Source organism: Dipodomys ordii, unplaced genomic scaffold (genome assembly GCF_000151885.1).
Source record: "Dipodomys ordii isolate 6190 unplaced genomic scaffold, Dord_2.0 Scaffold24, whole genome shotgun sequence".
In the NCBI taxonomy this organism is placed as follows: Eukaryota; Metazoa; Chordata; class Mammalia; order Rodentia; family Heteromyidae; genus Dipodomys; species Dipodomys ordii.
The window spans coordinates 14,616,768-14,632,793 of record NW_012267240.1 but is presented as its reverse complement, the minus strand read 5'-3'; the positions used below and the strand labels follow the sequence as shown (position 1 = coordinate 14,632,793).

Below are 16,026 nucleotides of genomic sequence, written 5' to 3'. Positions count from 1 at the left end.
GGAGAGAACACACTGATAAGGATCCAAAACACCACAACTTAAAGTGGAAAAAAATATATATCAGAAGCAAAACCGAAGAACTGGACGTATTTCAACATCCATCTGGCATCTCTGAGAAAGAAAGAAATAACTTAGGGCTCACTGTCTTTAACAAATTTTACATCTCAAAACTGCAAGTAAGATTACTTTAAAGCATTTTCTGTGGTTGACATTTTTAGTGATATTTCTGGACACATCTTCGGCTGATTGCATGGGCACGGAACATGGAGCCGTAATCCCTGGAACCTACTCCCTTTTAGACTAGCAGAAAAAGCATGACATCGTTGCTGTCAAAGTACGTCACTGAAGACTCATATTTCAAAATAGCTCCGTGTCAAAAATGATTAATCATAATATGAATATATAGAATGAGGGATGCAAGCGGTATAAATCTAATTTCTCCTCAATATGAATAATAAAAAAAAATCAGTCATACACAGAGCTACATCCTGCATCAAACCCCACAGCTCAACCCCAGTGGAATCAGGAGTGGAAAGTTATGAAGCAGTATTCTGCAGGCCAGCCAGCTGATCTGGAAGAGAAGCAGCACTTAGAACCACCATAACCTGGGGAATGTGATCCAAAAGGCAACTTGTGAACTAGGAAGCTCATGTGCACCAAGTAGGGAAGGCTGAAGAATGGTTGCCCCAATACATGCCTGTCCTCAGCCTTGGGACTTACGAGGCAAAGGGAATTTGTAGATGTAATTAACGTATGTGATCAGGGTATGGCTAGCACACAGTAGCAGTGGTCCTTTTATACAAGTGAGGGACAGTGAGGAGAGGACAGACAATGGGACCAGATAGATAGAAAAGGGAGGTGATGTGTTTAAAGAATGAAGGAACCAAAGACTGAAGGCGATCACTAGAAGAAGTCAGGAAGGAAACAGATTCTCTGCTAGGGTCCTCTGAAGGAACAAAGTAAAGCCTGGACTCTAACTCAGTGAACTGACCTCAGACTTCTGAACTCCAGAAGTGCAAGGAAACAGCCAAGTGTGTTAAGCCATTGGATTTAGGTGTTCTGTTACAGTAGCAATAGGAGACTAACAGAACTCAAAAATGCCTAGACTGGCTCCTTCGACTAGTCACAATGTCACCTTTTTAAATTTCTTAAACTGTTCAAGGTCTCAAAACTATTCACAACATGTCTATGAAAGTCCTTGCCTCCTCTTCAGCAAAGTCAGAGCAAAATAAAATATCTTGGATCTTGGCACCGAGTACTTTCAAATTAACGAGGTTTGGATCCTTATGGAAAACTACAAAATATTATTATTGGCACTTCAGGACAAAAATTCACTTCCAAATGAGACCCATACAATGGACACACCGCTGTTAAATTTCTGTTATCCTCTCTGTGGTTTCCACAGGAATAAAACTCCGCTGGGTATGGGAGGAAGGAATGAGAGAATAAAAAGCTAATGGATGAGTGCAAGTTCTAGGCCACTGAGGCTGGGAGTGGTAGTGGTAGGCAGATGCCAAGAGAACAACTGAAAAGAGCTAGGAATATGACCATGATTTGCTTGCTTCTTTCTTCCTTACTTCTTCCTCATAGACACAAAGGAATCACAAGATAAGGAGACCCATCATGCAGTTGAAACAAAGATACTCTCACTCTTAGTAGGCATAAAATGAGGGTCCAGATGAGTTGGAGGTTTGTTCTTCTTCTTTTGTGGTGCTGACCTCACTGCTTACATCAAAGATCACTTGCAAAATGGTTGCAATCATGTCCTCCACAGTTGCCTTGCACACTGACTGGATTATCATGTAACTTTGCACAATGGATCTTTAGCAAATGGGAATGAAACAGTTTGGACAGGGAAGTGCACAGGTCGATGAACCTGGTGTGTTGGAAATGAAACTTGTATTGTCTCTTGAAGAAACTACATAAAAATGAACCCAAGTTACCCTGTCAGAAAGTGACAGGTCACCTGAAAAACAACTGTGATTCCTGGACTGTGAGGATGCTAGTCCCAGACATGGTACTGACACCATCATTGTTATATAACACCCAGTGTTAGATTTCATTTTCTGCTGCTGCCACATGATACCATAGACATTTTATACAGAAATTCATTCCTCAGCATTCTGAGGACTGGGAACTCCAGTATCAAGGTGCCAGTATCTGGCAAGGCCCTTCCTACTTCATAACATGGCAGAGGGCCTTGTAGAGCGAAAGAGTATGCAAGTTAGCTCAGGTCGCTCTTTTGATAAAGCCAGTAATCCTGTCCCAAGACCTCATCTAACACTCACTACCTCCCAATGACTCCACCTCAAGTATCACCACCAACCGATATGTGAACATAAGGACTAAGTTCCCAACACATAAGCTTTGGAGTTACTCATTCCAATTACAAGCACCCAATAATCAACCAACCCCTTCACTAAATGCCAGATTCATGAGACAAGCCATCAGAAGCTGAGACAGTTCTGACAGCTGGAAATGTATGGAAAGGAAATAATTTGGTTTTTATCCACTAGATTTAGGGGTAGTTTTCTGTGAAACAAAAGCAAACTTGATCTACTCTAAAAGCTGATGATGACAAATTGGAGAAATTGGGGGTAGGGGGAAGACACACGTAAATGGAAACAAAATCCACCTAGAATAGAACATAGACATTACTCCATAACTTTTTCACTAATTTATATTTTATGAAGATATATGAATATTCTCTATTACTGGAATCACCTCTGAATTGAAGGTTACAAAAAGCTGTTTCAAGCATCTCCATGTCATTTTATACTTCATAGCCTACCTTAGTTTTCTGTCAATGGACTGTTAGATAACTGAATTTTATCCCTGTTATAGATACTGCTACAGTGTATTTTCTGAATTGATTATTTCTTAATAGATTCTCAACTAAATGAACCACAATAAAAATGAGAAGGCTGATATGTTCTGCTAAAATGTGGTCTAGAATGGTCACACTAATTTACAATCCAACAGCAATAAAAATGTCCATTTCACCAAACCCTCCCTTGTCGTTTTGCATTATTATTTTCTAAAATCTTTTGTAATCGATATATTAAAAAGTGGTAACTTGTTTGAATCTGCAATTCATTGATCGCTCACAAGGTTGGCCGGTCTTTTAGATCCTTGGTCATCCATCATTTCTTGTAATGTATCTGTTTTTGCTTATTTTTCCTATTGAGAATGAAAAGTAGCTTTGCCACTGGTCTTCAACACAATTGAGCATGGTTAATAAAGTCTAATAGTGTTCTCTAAACATGAATTTTATATTGAATAATTCACAAATTTACTTAACCACAGCATTTGTAATTACTTAACCACCAGCTTTGTATTGGCTAAAATGAGGTCTCAAGATTTTTTTTTTTGCCCCCTCAGATTGGATTTTTATCCTTAGGTACATAGGGTTTTGGGGAAGGGGATTTGAACTCAAGACTCAAGATTGCTCGGAAATTGTTCTACCAGTTGATTCATGCTCCAGGACTATATCTTTCTAAAAGAATTCATAGCTTTCATCCACTTCCCTAGGTGTCCCATAATTACATAATGTGACAAGCAATTTAGCAAAATAGGGAACACGATTATTATCTTGGAAAAATAAGGAATAAGATATGAGCAGATTCTGTAAGTGTGATCCTCCAAGCTTTTCAACCTGCCATGGAATACCCAAGTGACCGAAAGGCAGAGGATGTTCTGGCGAGTGATGAAGGCAGGTACAAGGAGAGATGAGGATAACAGCCCCATAATCAACTCAATTTGTGTTGAAGTCATGAAATCTAATAGATCAGTGCATTCCCGTTCCCTTTCCTTTTTTTTTGGTTGATCTCTAGTCTCATCTTTACTTGCTATGGATGGAATGTTTATACCTGCCTCCAAAAATGTATGTTGGTTAGCTCTGATTCCAAAAGACATTGGATTTCCAGGTGGGACCTTTGAAGATGATTTGGTCACCTAGTGCAGCCCTCACGAGTGAGAAGAGAGAGGAAAGAGATCATCTTTCTCATCCATGTGAGCACTCAGCAAGAAGGTGTCAATGTAGAAACCAGGAAGATGGGCCTCACCAGAAACAAAACTAGACAGCACCTTGATTTTGAACTTCCTAGAATCTTGCATTTTAGGAAATACGTTTCTGTTGTTTAAGTTACTCACTTTATGATATACTTGTACAGAAACACAGGCAAAGATCAGTGGAAACCTCTTAAAACTGAAGCACAGTGAGGTCTTTGTCCAAGTTGCTTTCCTTATAGTGTTTAATAGCTTCTTAACCATTCCTCAGGTTTCATTAGATCATTGACGGTCTTAAAAATAAAGATACAAGCCAGGCGCTGGTGGCTCACGCCTGTAATCCTAGCTACTCAGGAGGCTGAGATCTGAGGATCGAGGTTCAAAGCCAGCCCGGGCAGGAGAGACCATGAGACTTCTATCTCCAATAAACCACCAGAAAACCGGAAGTGGCGCTGTAGCTCAAGTGGTAGAGCGCTCGCCTTGAGCTGAAGAGCTGAAGGACAGCACCCAGGCCCAGAGTTCAAGCCCCACGACCGACAAAAAAAATAAATAAATAAAGATACAGTGCATTCATATACTGCTTTGTTAAGTGACACCTCCCTTGTATACCTCCTTAAATAATAAAAAAATAAATATGTGTTAGAATATCTTTGCCTTCCACAGGCTTACAAGGATTTGGAATAATATAAATATAATAAATGCTTAATAGATTCCCAACTTATTTGGTGAAGTTACCACTGAATTACTTCTGTAGAAGTGATGATTTAAACTAAGGGGAGGAGCGGGGAGGGTTCACGCTGTGATCTTGAAACTTATCCACTTATCCAAAAAACTGGGAAAGAGGAATAATCCACCTTAGAGGAATATATCTTTTAAGATCACAGATTACATTCATGAGGTAAGAACTGAAGTTTAAGAGGCTAACAATATAACCACCATCATTATTATGGATAATTTATGACTTTTCTAATTTATACAAAAACTGATGGATTTATAGCTCTGAAATGTAAATGTAGAAAATCACATTAGAACAGAAAACTTGATGTTATTCAGAGTGGTATTTGCAGTAGTTTGTTGTATTTATTCTTAAGGTTTTGACCCAATGGTCAGAAATCTGATAGTCACAAGAAGGTCATTTACAATAAACAAAGAGTCAAAGAACTATTAAGAAGGACACAAATAGGTCAGAGAATATTTATTAATGAAACAAGTGAATAGCTAAAGTAGCAAATAAACCAAAAAGCATAAAATTCTAAAATTCTGGAATGTTGATTAAAAGTATGAATGAAAAGACCAAACCAGATGTTTTAGTCACTGTCCTGCAACACACAAAGTTGAGGAACAATATTCTCCATGCTGTCGAAGTTGGGCACCACACTTCTGCATTCCTTCAGAGCAAATTACAGCTTGCCAAGTCTTTGGATAGCAATTGCTTTCACTTGGTCAACTGAAATGACCAAACAATGAACCTTTAACACTAACCATTGATCTTGCTAATTGCATCTGCCACTATATTTGCTTCTTTGGTTTCTAGTCAGCTTTATTTGCTAACACAATTCCAATTGCTAAATGGTCAGAGCACACAAAGTGACAGATTTAGTGTTTCACTGGCAATTTATGTAACTGACTACAACATTGTTGTAGTAAAGTGTCGATTTATTTGTCTCACATTGTAGCATATAACCTTTTAAATGCAAGGCAAAAAAAAACTCACCTCTTTAAGATTTAATATATGACCATCTACCACTAGACCCTATGAACTAGAGTTCAGAAGACAATGGCCAAATGAGTGATGGATTTATTTTCCCTGCTGTAGCTTAAGTTGTATGTATTTCGTGTATTCTAGACTTAGTAGCTATTCTTCATTTGCATGTAACCTAGAAGAAAAATCTAAGAGATACACATTAATGACACCCATGCCTGTCACTAATAGAATCTAAAAATCAACGAGTAAAACAAGAAATGCTAGAGGGTAGGAGTCCTTATACTAAAGGGTCCATGGATAAATTATGGGGCATATTAAAATTCCCCAAATTATGTGTAAAGCTTCAGATGTAAAAATATATACTTCGGGGGAAGTAACTCTACAGGTTTCACAAAAGAATTGATGAGTCTTGAAGTCTCACAATGATGGTTTAAAAGAATTCAGCTGTAATATTAAAAAGGAGTGGAGATTTAAATATGCATGTGAATAAGGAAACAATATCAAGGGATATTAAATTTGACATGAAAGCTTATGAATAAAATGTTATAAACAAAATGATATGAGAAGTGGTTGGTGTAATAGGCTGATTACGTTCCTCCTGCCTCCTTCAAATTCATGTTAAGTCCTAACCTCCCAATATCAGAACATGAGTATGTTTTGAGATAGAGACTTCACAGATATAATTTGTTTAAAATGCCTTGGTATAGGTGAGCCCCAATCCAGTGTGGCTGGTATACAAAGAAGAGGATGAAATTTGGAAATAAGACACCTACAGAAATGAAAGACAGTGTGTAGACACAGAGAAGTCAAGCCATCAACATGGCATGGAGCAAGTACTTACTCACAACCTTCAGAAGGTACTGGTCCTTCATATAGGACGCTCAGCATTCACAATTCCACAAAAATAATTATTCCACCCTGCTCAAATTATCTTAGTACATCAGCTCTAGCAAATTAATGTAGTTGATCTCAGCTATAACAGAAAAGTGAGAGATGACTTAAAAAGAAACAATGATCAAGAGAGTTAAAAGCATGGAACTGGCCTTTAAGAACGTATGTGTTAAGGAAGGTGAAGTCCATACATTCTTCTATGTCTGCTCTGAAACCTGGCCAGTTGAACATACCACTGAAGGGATAACCTACTAGAAATGGAAAGAAACATGAAAAGGTGACTTATGAACAAGACCAAAAGAAAAAAAAAGGAATAACAATTATATTACTGGACAAAAATGGTTTTTTAAGAAGCTATTTAAAAATATGCAAGGGATCCAGCGACAGTAGCTTACACTTGGGATCCTAGATACTCAGGAGGCTGAGAGCTGAGGATCAAGGTTTGAAGCCAGCCTGGGCAGGGAAGCACATGAGACTCTTATCACTAATTAATCACAGAAAAAGCTGGAAGAAGTGCTGTGGTTCAAGTGGTAAAGCACTAGCCTTGAGCAAAAAGGTGCTCAGGGACAGTGCGCAGGCCCAGAGTTTGAGCCCCAGCACTGGCAAGAAAAATAAAAGTGCGAGGAAGAAAGGTGGAGAAATGCAGTTTTTAAAAAAAACCCAATGCATATTCTATAAAATTAAGAAAAGTGAAGGATTGGGAGGGGGGGTTGGAGGGAGGCAGGGGAGGATTCATTGGGTGATGGTGTTTGACATGCACTAAATTCATAAACTGCTGTGCTAAATAGCAACCTATGCTGAATAGCAACCTTCTTTCTGTACAACTACTTAGACAATACATGAAATAAAATAGAAAAACATGCAAGGACTTAAAGGAATGCATATATACAACTAGAAATAAATAGAAACTATTAATAAAAAATTACATTATAAAAAGACCTATCTGGATTTACTCAAAATTGAAAAATTCAAGATCTGAAATGTTTACTCAATCAGCACATCACAGAATTAGATGCACTAAAAAAAAAAAATCAATAAACTTAAAAGACTGAATAAAGTAAGTGAACTGAAGCAAAAAGAAAAGGGGAAGTACTAGGGAAAAAAAACACACAATAAAAAGAAAAGTGATATCCAATGACCTAACGTAAGTTAAGAGTTCCAAGACTAAGAGAAAAGATCTTAAAGGTCATCGAAAGGCTGCACATTACACACAGACAACAATGAGAAAATAACAATACACCCAGGACAATAGGGCACCTTGAAAATGCTGGGAAGGAAAAATAATCTACCCTCACTGTCAAAATAGACTTTTATATCCAGGAAAATTCTCCCAAACAATGAAGGCAAAAATAAAGAGATTTCAGATTAAGAAAAACTGAATTTGTGTTCCAAAAGGCCTGTATTTTAAGGAATTCCTCAGTATGAAAGCATATGATACCAGATGGAATCTGCAGCAAAGAATGAAGAGCACCAGAAATAATAAACACGGTATTAAATGCAAACTATTTCTTTCTTAACTGATGTAAAAGATAAGATATAAGAAAAAAAATCAGTATGATTAGAAGTTCCAACCATTTGCCCTCCCATTAGTGGGATGCAGGTAGATTACAGTCTTTTCAAAGGCAAACATAAACATTGACCAACACAGACAATATGTTAGGCTGTGAAATAAGACAATGTGTTTTAAAGGATTAAGACCATGTAAACACTGGTCACAATGTAAGTTAGAAATCAGTAGCAAAAAGATTCCCAAAATTCTGAAATATGTAGACTGAAGCAAAAACAAAATAGAAGTATACCAAAAAACTTCTTAATTTCTAAATAACCAAAAAGCCAAAGAAGGAACTAAAAGAGAAATTAGCAAACATTTTAAATTGAAAGCTAATAAAAGTACACAGCTAAGGCAAGAACTAAGGAGACCATATACTTACAGAAACGCTAAATTAAAAAACAAGAGTGACTGAAACTCAGTGATCTAAGCTTTCACATCAAGCAGCTCAAAAAGTCAAGCTCAAAAAGAGAAGTATGTACTCCAGAAGAGTCAGAGAAAAGGGAATCAATAAAATAATAAACTGAGAAACTCAATGAAATTACAATACTAGTTCTCTGACGTGTAATAAAATGGAAAAATTCCTAACTGGAGGGTCAACAAGAGAAAAACATGAAAACAGAAATGACCACTATCATGAATAACAATAGAGGTTGTCATTATGATTACAACAGAACAACTTAAATTCACCAAAGTTCTTCTTACTCTAGAAATAAAGAAATCTGAAGAGCCCTAAATCTCTGAAATCCAGTTTTTAAAACTTCACCACAAAACATAAGACTCAAATGGCTTCATTAATGAGTTATTTCAAACTTTTAAAGAAGAAAACATACAAAATTTTGTAAAATCAGAATATTCCTGCAAGAGAAACAGGAAGCCTTTCTCTTTTTCTATTTCTTCCTACTTTAACTACTAAATTCCTGATAAAACTTCTAAAAAACAAAAACATATGAAAACTTCAGACAAGTACCTCTCAGGAAAAAAAAATGGAAACATTTTTAAATATTTGTAAATCAAAACTGGAGACATAGATAAAGGTAATTTTTTTTTAAACCCACCTGATGCCCAACAGATTTTTTAAAAAAAGTATTTCCTCTTCTTGCTGGAAAGAATTAAGTCTGTTTTATTGATCACTGTCCTCAAAACTCAGCAGGTAATAGAAATACATTCTATACAGAAGTGATAGGGGAATAGATAGGGTTGGACAACAGAAGGGCTGTTTTTCCTAAACAGGAACTATAAAAGGCCACAGAGGTAGTAAAGAGGCCTGCTCAAATCTCATTTAGCAGATGCAAATTAGGAGCGAGTTCAGGAGTCTTTACTAACATGACAAAACAGTCTTGTTCCTACGACTTGACACAACAACAAATAGCACAGCTGGGTGTTCTCATGCAGTAGAAAAACTTGGTAATTAAAAACTATTCTGGAAAGATCCTAATAATGAGCAAATTTATTTTATTTCGTTTTTTTGTTGGTTTGGGGCTTGATCTCTGGGCCTGGGCAGCGGTCCCTGAGCTCTTCAATTCAAGGTGAGCACTCTACCAAAAGTCTCATGGACCTTCCTGCCCAGGTTGGCTTTGAATCGCAATCCTCAGATCTCAGCCTCCTGAGTAGCTAAGATTACAGGTGTTAGCCACTGGCACCCAGGTATGAGCAAAATTTTTTAAGAAGTCAATCTGTGAGGAAATAGATCTTGCTTGGGCCTAGTATAGTAGTTTCTGGCATGGACAACATAGACCTCTGCCAAGTGTACCCCTTTCACGGCTTGAAAAAAAAAAAAAAGCAACTTTATCATACACAGTCTGACTCAGTTTAGCATTTGTTTATTTTTTTTTGGGGGTCCTGAACTCTGGGCCTGGGCACTGTCCCTCAGCTCTTCAGCTCAAGACTAGCGTTCTACCACTTGAGCCACAGCGCCACTTCTGGCTTTTTTCTTTTTGCTTATGTGGTGCTGAGGAATCGAACCCAGGGTCTCAGGCATGCAAGGCAAGTGCTCTACCACTGAGCCACCTTCCCAGCCCCTTGTTTATTTTTTTTATATGGAATTACAATATGCCATAATAGTCAGGTGATCCTTCAAAAGGTGACAGGTACTCTATAAACGTAAAATGTTGTATATGTATTCAGGTGGCAAGTACTGTGGTCAAAGACATGCCTTTAGAATAACAGAAATTGAACCTGGAATCTAAGCATTGCTGAAATCTCTCCCAGGTCAGGAGCCCATTTAATGCCCTGTTAAATCACGGGATGTCCACTGTAAACAGTGGCGTGCCTTAGCAGCTGGCACTAACACAAATTGATGCGTGTGTTCAATCACACTGCAGCTGACACTGAGCTCCCCGAAATTTATACTATGAATGGAAGTGCTTTATACATTGCAACTTCCCCCCACTTTTAAGGTAATAACTCACCAGGTGGAAATGTAACTCACTAAAGCACCTTTAAAACCTCCATGCTTAAAGCATTTTCTGAGGCTAGTGATTCCCTGAAATAACATATACAAAGCAGAACTTGTTCAAAAATATCGTGCAGGAGACTTGAAGAAATCATGTTCCGATTATTAAATAAGACATGGGAATCAAAAGATGGGAGGTATGGGGGAGTGGTTAGTTGTGAAGTTAAGGCTAAAGAAATACTACCACAGAAATAAAGTGTAAAAAAAAAAACCAAAACAAAACAAAGCAGGTGACATAATGCAAGTCAAAATTCAAAGTTGGAGGATTAAGTATAAAAGATTATTTTGTAAACTGATATCTTGTATAATCATTGAAGTGATTACATAGTTCTATCCAATTTAACAGTAGCCTCAACCACATGAGTGATCAAATGACACATTCTGTTTTGTACATGGATAAATGGTATAGTTAACAGTTTATGAATTATTCCAAACTAAAAAGGACAAAAAAATATTCAGGCTGCTGGTCTAACTCCTTTGTGTTCTCAGCAAGGAGAGGAAGGTCCCAACTTGTCAGGACTGTTGGAAGTTCAAATAAATGCCCTATAAAATGCCTAATGGGGCAGGTGCTGGTGGCTTATACCTGTAATCTTAACGATTCAGGAGGTTGAGATATGAGGATTTTGGTCCAAAACCAATCCAGGCAGACAAATCTAAGAGACTCATCTCTTAAGTAACCAGCAAAACCCCAGAAGTGGAGGTGTGGCTCAAGTGGAAGAGTGCCAGCCTTGAGAAAAAGGACCTAGAAAATATGAAGTCCTGAATTCAAGCCACAGTAGCAGCACTAAATAAAATGAATGAACGAATGTCTAATGAGACAGTTTATGTATTCAATTTAAAAAATAGCCGTTATCTTTTACATTCTTTTAGTTTCTTTGGCTCCCCAACAAAAAAATGAAAATAAGAGAAGGAAATAAGAAAATACTTCACCCAGAAATGACATCAACATACACATCAGGGCTTAGGGATCTCTCTCTAGTCCGTCTTCCTTGCTCATCTCAGAAACCTGTCAGGCTCTTCCACCATGCCCATGTCTCTGGGGGCTTCTCCCGCAGGCTTCTGCCAATGCATTGGGGCCAGGATCAGTCCCCAGCCTCTCTACAGGACCCAGAGAAGAGAACTGCTAAAAGTGATGCTAACAGAGTTAAGAGCAGGAGTCACTGGTGTGCAGCCCCCTGTGGATCCAATGCTTCCTCAATGAAAGGCACCGCCTTCCTCAGAAGATGGAGTCCAGATAGTAAAACAGGATTGGCAAATGTCAGTGTGAACACGATCCCAAGAGTGGCAGTGGGTGGGGCAGGAGAAAGTGTGTGGGATGTGGGTGAGTGGACCAGACTAGCAGAACTGCCATCAACGTCTCCCCTGACATCCTGCACATTTTCTACAAGGGCGTGTGAAACAAGCTCTGATTAGCACACGATTTTAACCTCCATCTAGACCACCCCCACGACACCCTTCCACAAACTAAATTTCCCCCAAAGTATTCCGTGAAGAACAGACGAATTATACTCTGTCAGACTTTCCTAGGTTCAAAATTACTCTTTACCAGGGACTAGGAAGTGGAGGGAGGAGGACTGTGAGTTCGAGGCCAGCAAAAGGCTTCATAGGTAAGCTGAAGACTAGTCTGGAGTACGTTGTGAGATCTGGTCCGAGAAAATAAAAATAGATAAGAAGTAAAAAAAAAATCAAATTATATAAAACACACTATGACCTTGAGATGTGAACTCTACCATTTCATTTGACCGGATTTGATTAAGAATATTAAACATTAAGACGAGGATTCTGGTGAACTAGGAAAAGGGCCAGCTGTTACTCAGACCTGCACTGCAGGTCACCACCTGCAGAGACAGAGACTGAGTGAGCCTTGTCAGGCCAGCGTCACCTGATACACTGTCTCACTTGGACTTCATCACATGAAGAAAAGCAGAAAATAACAACTGCAGTAGCACTACTTCTCAAGGGAACTGGACAGAGCAGGAGTCCCCTCTTCTTTCCATTTAACGAGCAGGATTTAGACAGAGAAAACCAATTCAGATAGCAATATAAAGCTGCCTTGAGTTACCCCTGGAAATTACCCAGACTGAAGAACAACGAACATGTTGGCTTATTTACTATGTTCCCCGATTATTCAAGAGCAGATTGATAACTGCCATTACCTCTCTTCTCAAAGAAAAAGTTATGACGTTTTCATGGGACAATGAAGCAAGTTTGCCTAGTTCTAGAACAGTCTTCACTTTTGGATATGCAATGCCTTTAATTTATAACAACATAAGGAAAACTTGGGAGATTGCCTTTGTTTTAACTTGAAGTAAATGACCACTGTGTAAACAAGTGATAAAAATAAGGGGAAGGGAAAAAATATGTATGTTGGCCGGGTATAATCCTAGCTGTAATCCTAGCTGCTCTGGAGGCTAAGATCTGAGGATCGCAGTTCCAAGCCAGTCTGGGCAAAAAACTCCCTGTAACTCTTATCTCCAATTAACCACCAAAAAAACTGGAAGTGGTGCTGTGATTCAAGTGGTAGAGCACCAGCCTTGAGCACAAAGAGGCTCTTAGACAGTACCCAGGCCCTAAGTTCAAGCCCTACAACCAACAAAACTAAATAAATAAAAGCAGTGTTTTGGCTCTCTTCATCCTCCTTCACCCTCTCCTTTTGCCCTCCTGTTTGTACCATCCATTTTTATCCTGTTACCAGCATTAAGCTAGCTCCCCCCAGATATGTGAAGCAAAATATACATCAGCATAGGTTGAAGCAGAGATAGTTCTGGCATCTGAAATGCCTTCCTTTGCTTCAGACCTGGCTGAGCAATGAATGCAACTTTTTCTTCCAGTGGGAAAACTTCATGACCAATGCAGAGAAAGGTTCTAGGATTTCTAGAAGCCATGGAGCCAGACAGGAGTCACCAAAACCATGTAGAACCCATGTAGAACACTTAGGAAAAAGAGCTGTGCAAAAACATACAAAACATCATTCACAAAACAATTTTGGAGTGGGAGAACAGCAAAGTGAAACAGAGCTGCATAGATGTGAGCCTCCTTCTCCCTCATGTCATTAAATTCTGGGGCTGCTTCCCCTTCCTGAGTGAGGATTAGGTAAAACACATTCCTTCCTCTTCTTCAAATGCAGGTCTTTGCAGTCAGAAGAGCAACCATCAAGAAACAAACAATGAATGCTGGAGAGGATACATACTAGAAATGTACATACTAGAAATGTAAACTAGTACAAACACTATGGAAATTAGTATGGAAGATTCTCAAAAAAAAAAACCCAGCTAAAAATAGAACTAGCATACAAGATCCTGCTACCCTACTCATGAGCAAATACCTGGAGAAGCATAAGTCAGCATATATCAGAAGATATCTGCAAACCAGGTTTACTGCAGAACTATTTACAATTGTTAAGATAGGAAACTAGCTAACGATCCATGTCCCGTGTAAAGAAAATGGAGTATATAGACACAATGGTGTATTACTTAGCCATAAAGAAGGACTAAATTATGTCATATGCAGGAAAATGGATAGAACTTGACAGTATCCTATTAAGTGTAATAAGCCAGATGCAGAAAAAGAAATACTACATGTTTTCTCTTTTATGTAGAAACTAGAGTTAAAAAAAAAAATTCTCTGGACTTCTGATCCCAACAACCAAACTACAGGATATAGGAGAAAAAACGCAGGTAAAACTTTCATTCATACCATGAATTTGGGTGACTGCTTCTCTTATAGACTATTGCTTCCCAAAACCCCACGCCAATGAGAATGCTGTCCTCCAGGACAAGCGTGAGTCACAGGAGACTGTGGACCGTGGACACTGTGCTTGATGACTTCTGTACCAGATAGCGTAGCTCTAGGCAGAAGGCAAACATTGACCTTGGCCTTCCTGGCACCTTACCACACATATTCACTTCATCAACTCACTCAGTAACTTTTCTTTGAGCCTCTATTACCTGCCAGACATGCAGTAGGTCCTGAGGTTATAACAAGGAGTAGGACAGAAATAACCCTGCACACAGGGTTGATCACGGCTGGCTTTTTCAAAAGCACCAAAGCATCAGATGCATTTTGAAGAACTGCTTTCTCAAGGACATGTGAGTTCAATGCAGTGTGGTTACATCATGGTATTTTGTTGCAGAAAAGCAAACAAGGGCAGTTTGTGCAAATGACATGGGTTCCAAGGATTCGAGGGCAGAGAGGCAGGGGAACAGCTAAATGACTTCATGAGCCTTGTGAGGAAGGGGGACCCCCAACTCAGCAACGGAATTACTGGTGGGAAACGCTCTGCGGGCGGGAGGAGAGACATCTACCAGAACCACATTCTTGGTCACACAGGGAACCGAGGGTCAGTCACCAGCAACAGGATGGAAGAATTTCCAGCAAGAACTTGCTGGAACAATTCTCCCTGTAGGAGACAACTGAGTTCATGACTCAAAAAGACAATTTCAAATGTTTGTCACAAAAACTAGTTAGTAAAACTTTCAGAGGGGAAAGGGGAGGGCAAAAAATACACGTATGTATATATGTGTGTGTATATATACAGGTTAACATAGAATGATGCTCTTATGTAAGTTATTAACAACCTAATCAGAACTCAGAAAGCAACCAAGCATGGTGGTACACGGCTGCAATCCCAGCTCTCAGAAGGCTAAGGTAGGACCAGCATAGGAGGCAGGGAGGCAGAGAGGCAAGAGGAATGGGAATGGAGGAACCCATTCAAAACAAAGAACCTCGCCCAGCTAGTAAATGAGGCACCATAGATAAGATCAGGACTACTAATCTTCTGTTTTCTCACTACTTCCTGCAGGGAGGGGCCCTGCTTCACCAGCGTTTTCTAGGATGCTGTACACTAGAGCTGCAAAACATACAATCAGGATGGCGCAAATCCATAACAGCTGGACTCTAGCCGGTGACCAATGCTTTTCAGAACAGTCAAGAGTTCAGTGCCTGGGAAGACAGTATTTGCTGCCCAGAGTTGTTGCACTGGGAAAAATGAATACTAATAAAACCCAGAACTGAGATCATTTGCCAGTACTGTACCTAATTCTGGGGGCAGAACTGTCAGGCGGTTCCCCTGAATGTGGAGCTCTTTAAGCTGGGTCAGCTCCCCGATTTCCTTTGGCAGTGAGATTAGGTCGTTATCCCGAAGGCTGAGCTAAGGATAAGAAAACAAGGACTTGTCAAAAACAATTTTCTCCTAAAGAGGTGCTCAACGGGATCCACTTGCCCCCATCCTCTCTTCTGCCCTTTTCTCTCTCTGAGGCACAATCTCTACAATTTATTTTACGAGTGTCTCCGGCTAAACAAGAAACAGGATCAAGAGTAGTGGTTCATTCTTGCAAAACAAACCTTACTCCTGCTCAAATTGACTTGATTCGACTCCTACAGGGGCTGCAGGAGTGAATTGATTTTCTAAGAATTTAG

General features: G+C 39.2%; 1 protein-coding gene across 1 annotated transcript in view; it reads right to left on the bottom strand.

Moving 5' to 3' along the window:
- Positions 1 to 16,026, bottom strand: part of Rsu1 (Ras suppressor protein 1) — a 164,527-nt gene that overhangs the window by 105,057 nt on the left and 43,444 nt on the right. Inside the window, exon 7 of the mRNA XM_013014768.1 lies at positions 15,643 to 15,757. Coding sequence (XP_012870222.1) covers positions 15,643 to 15,757 — 115 coding nt within the window. The remainder of the gene's footprint in view (positions 1 to 15,642; positions 15,758 to 16,026) is intronic.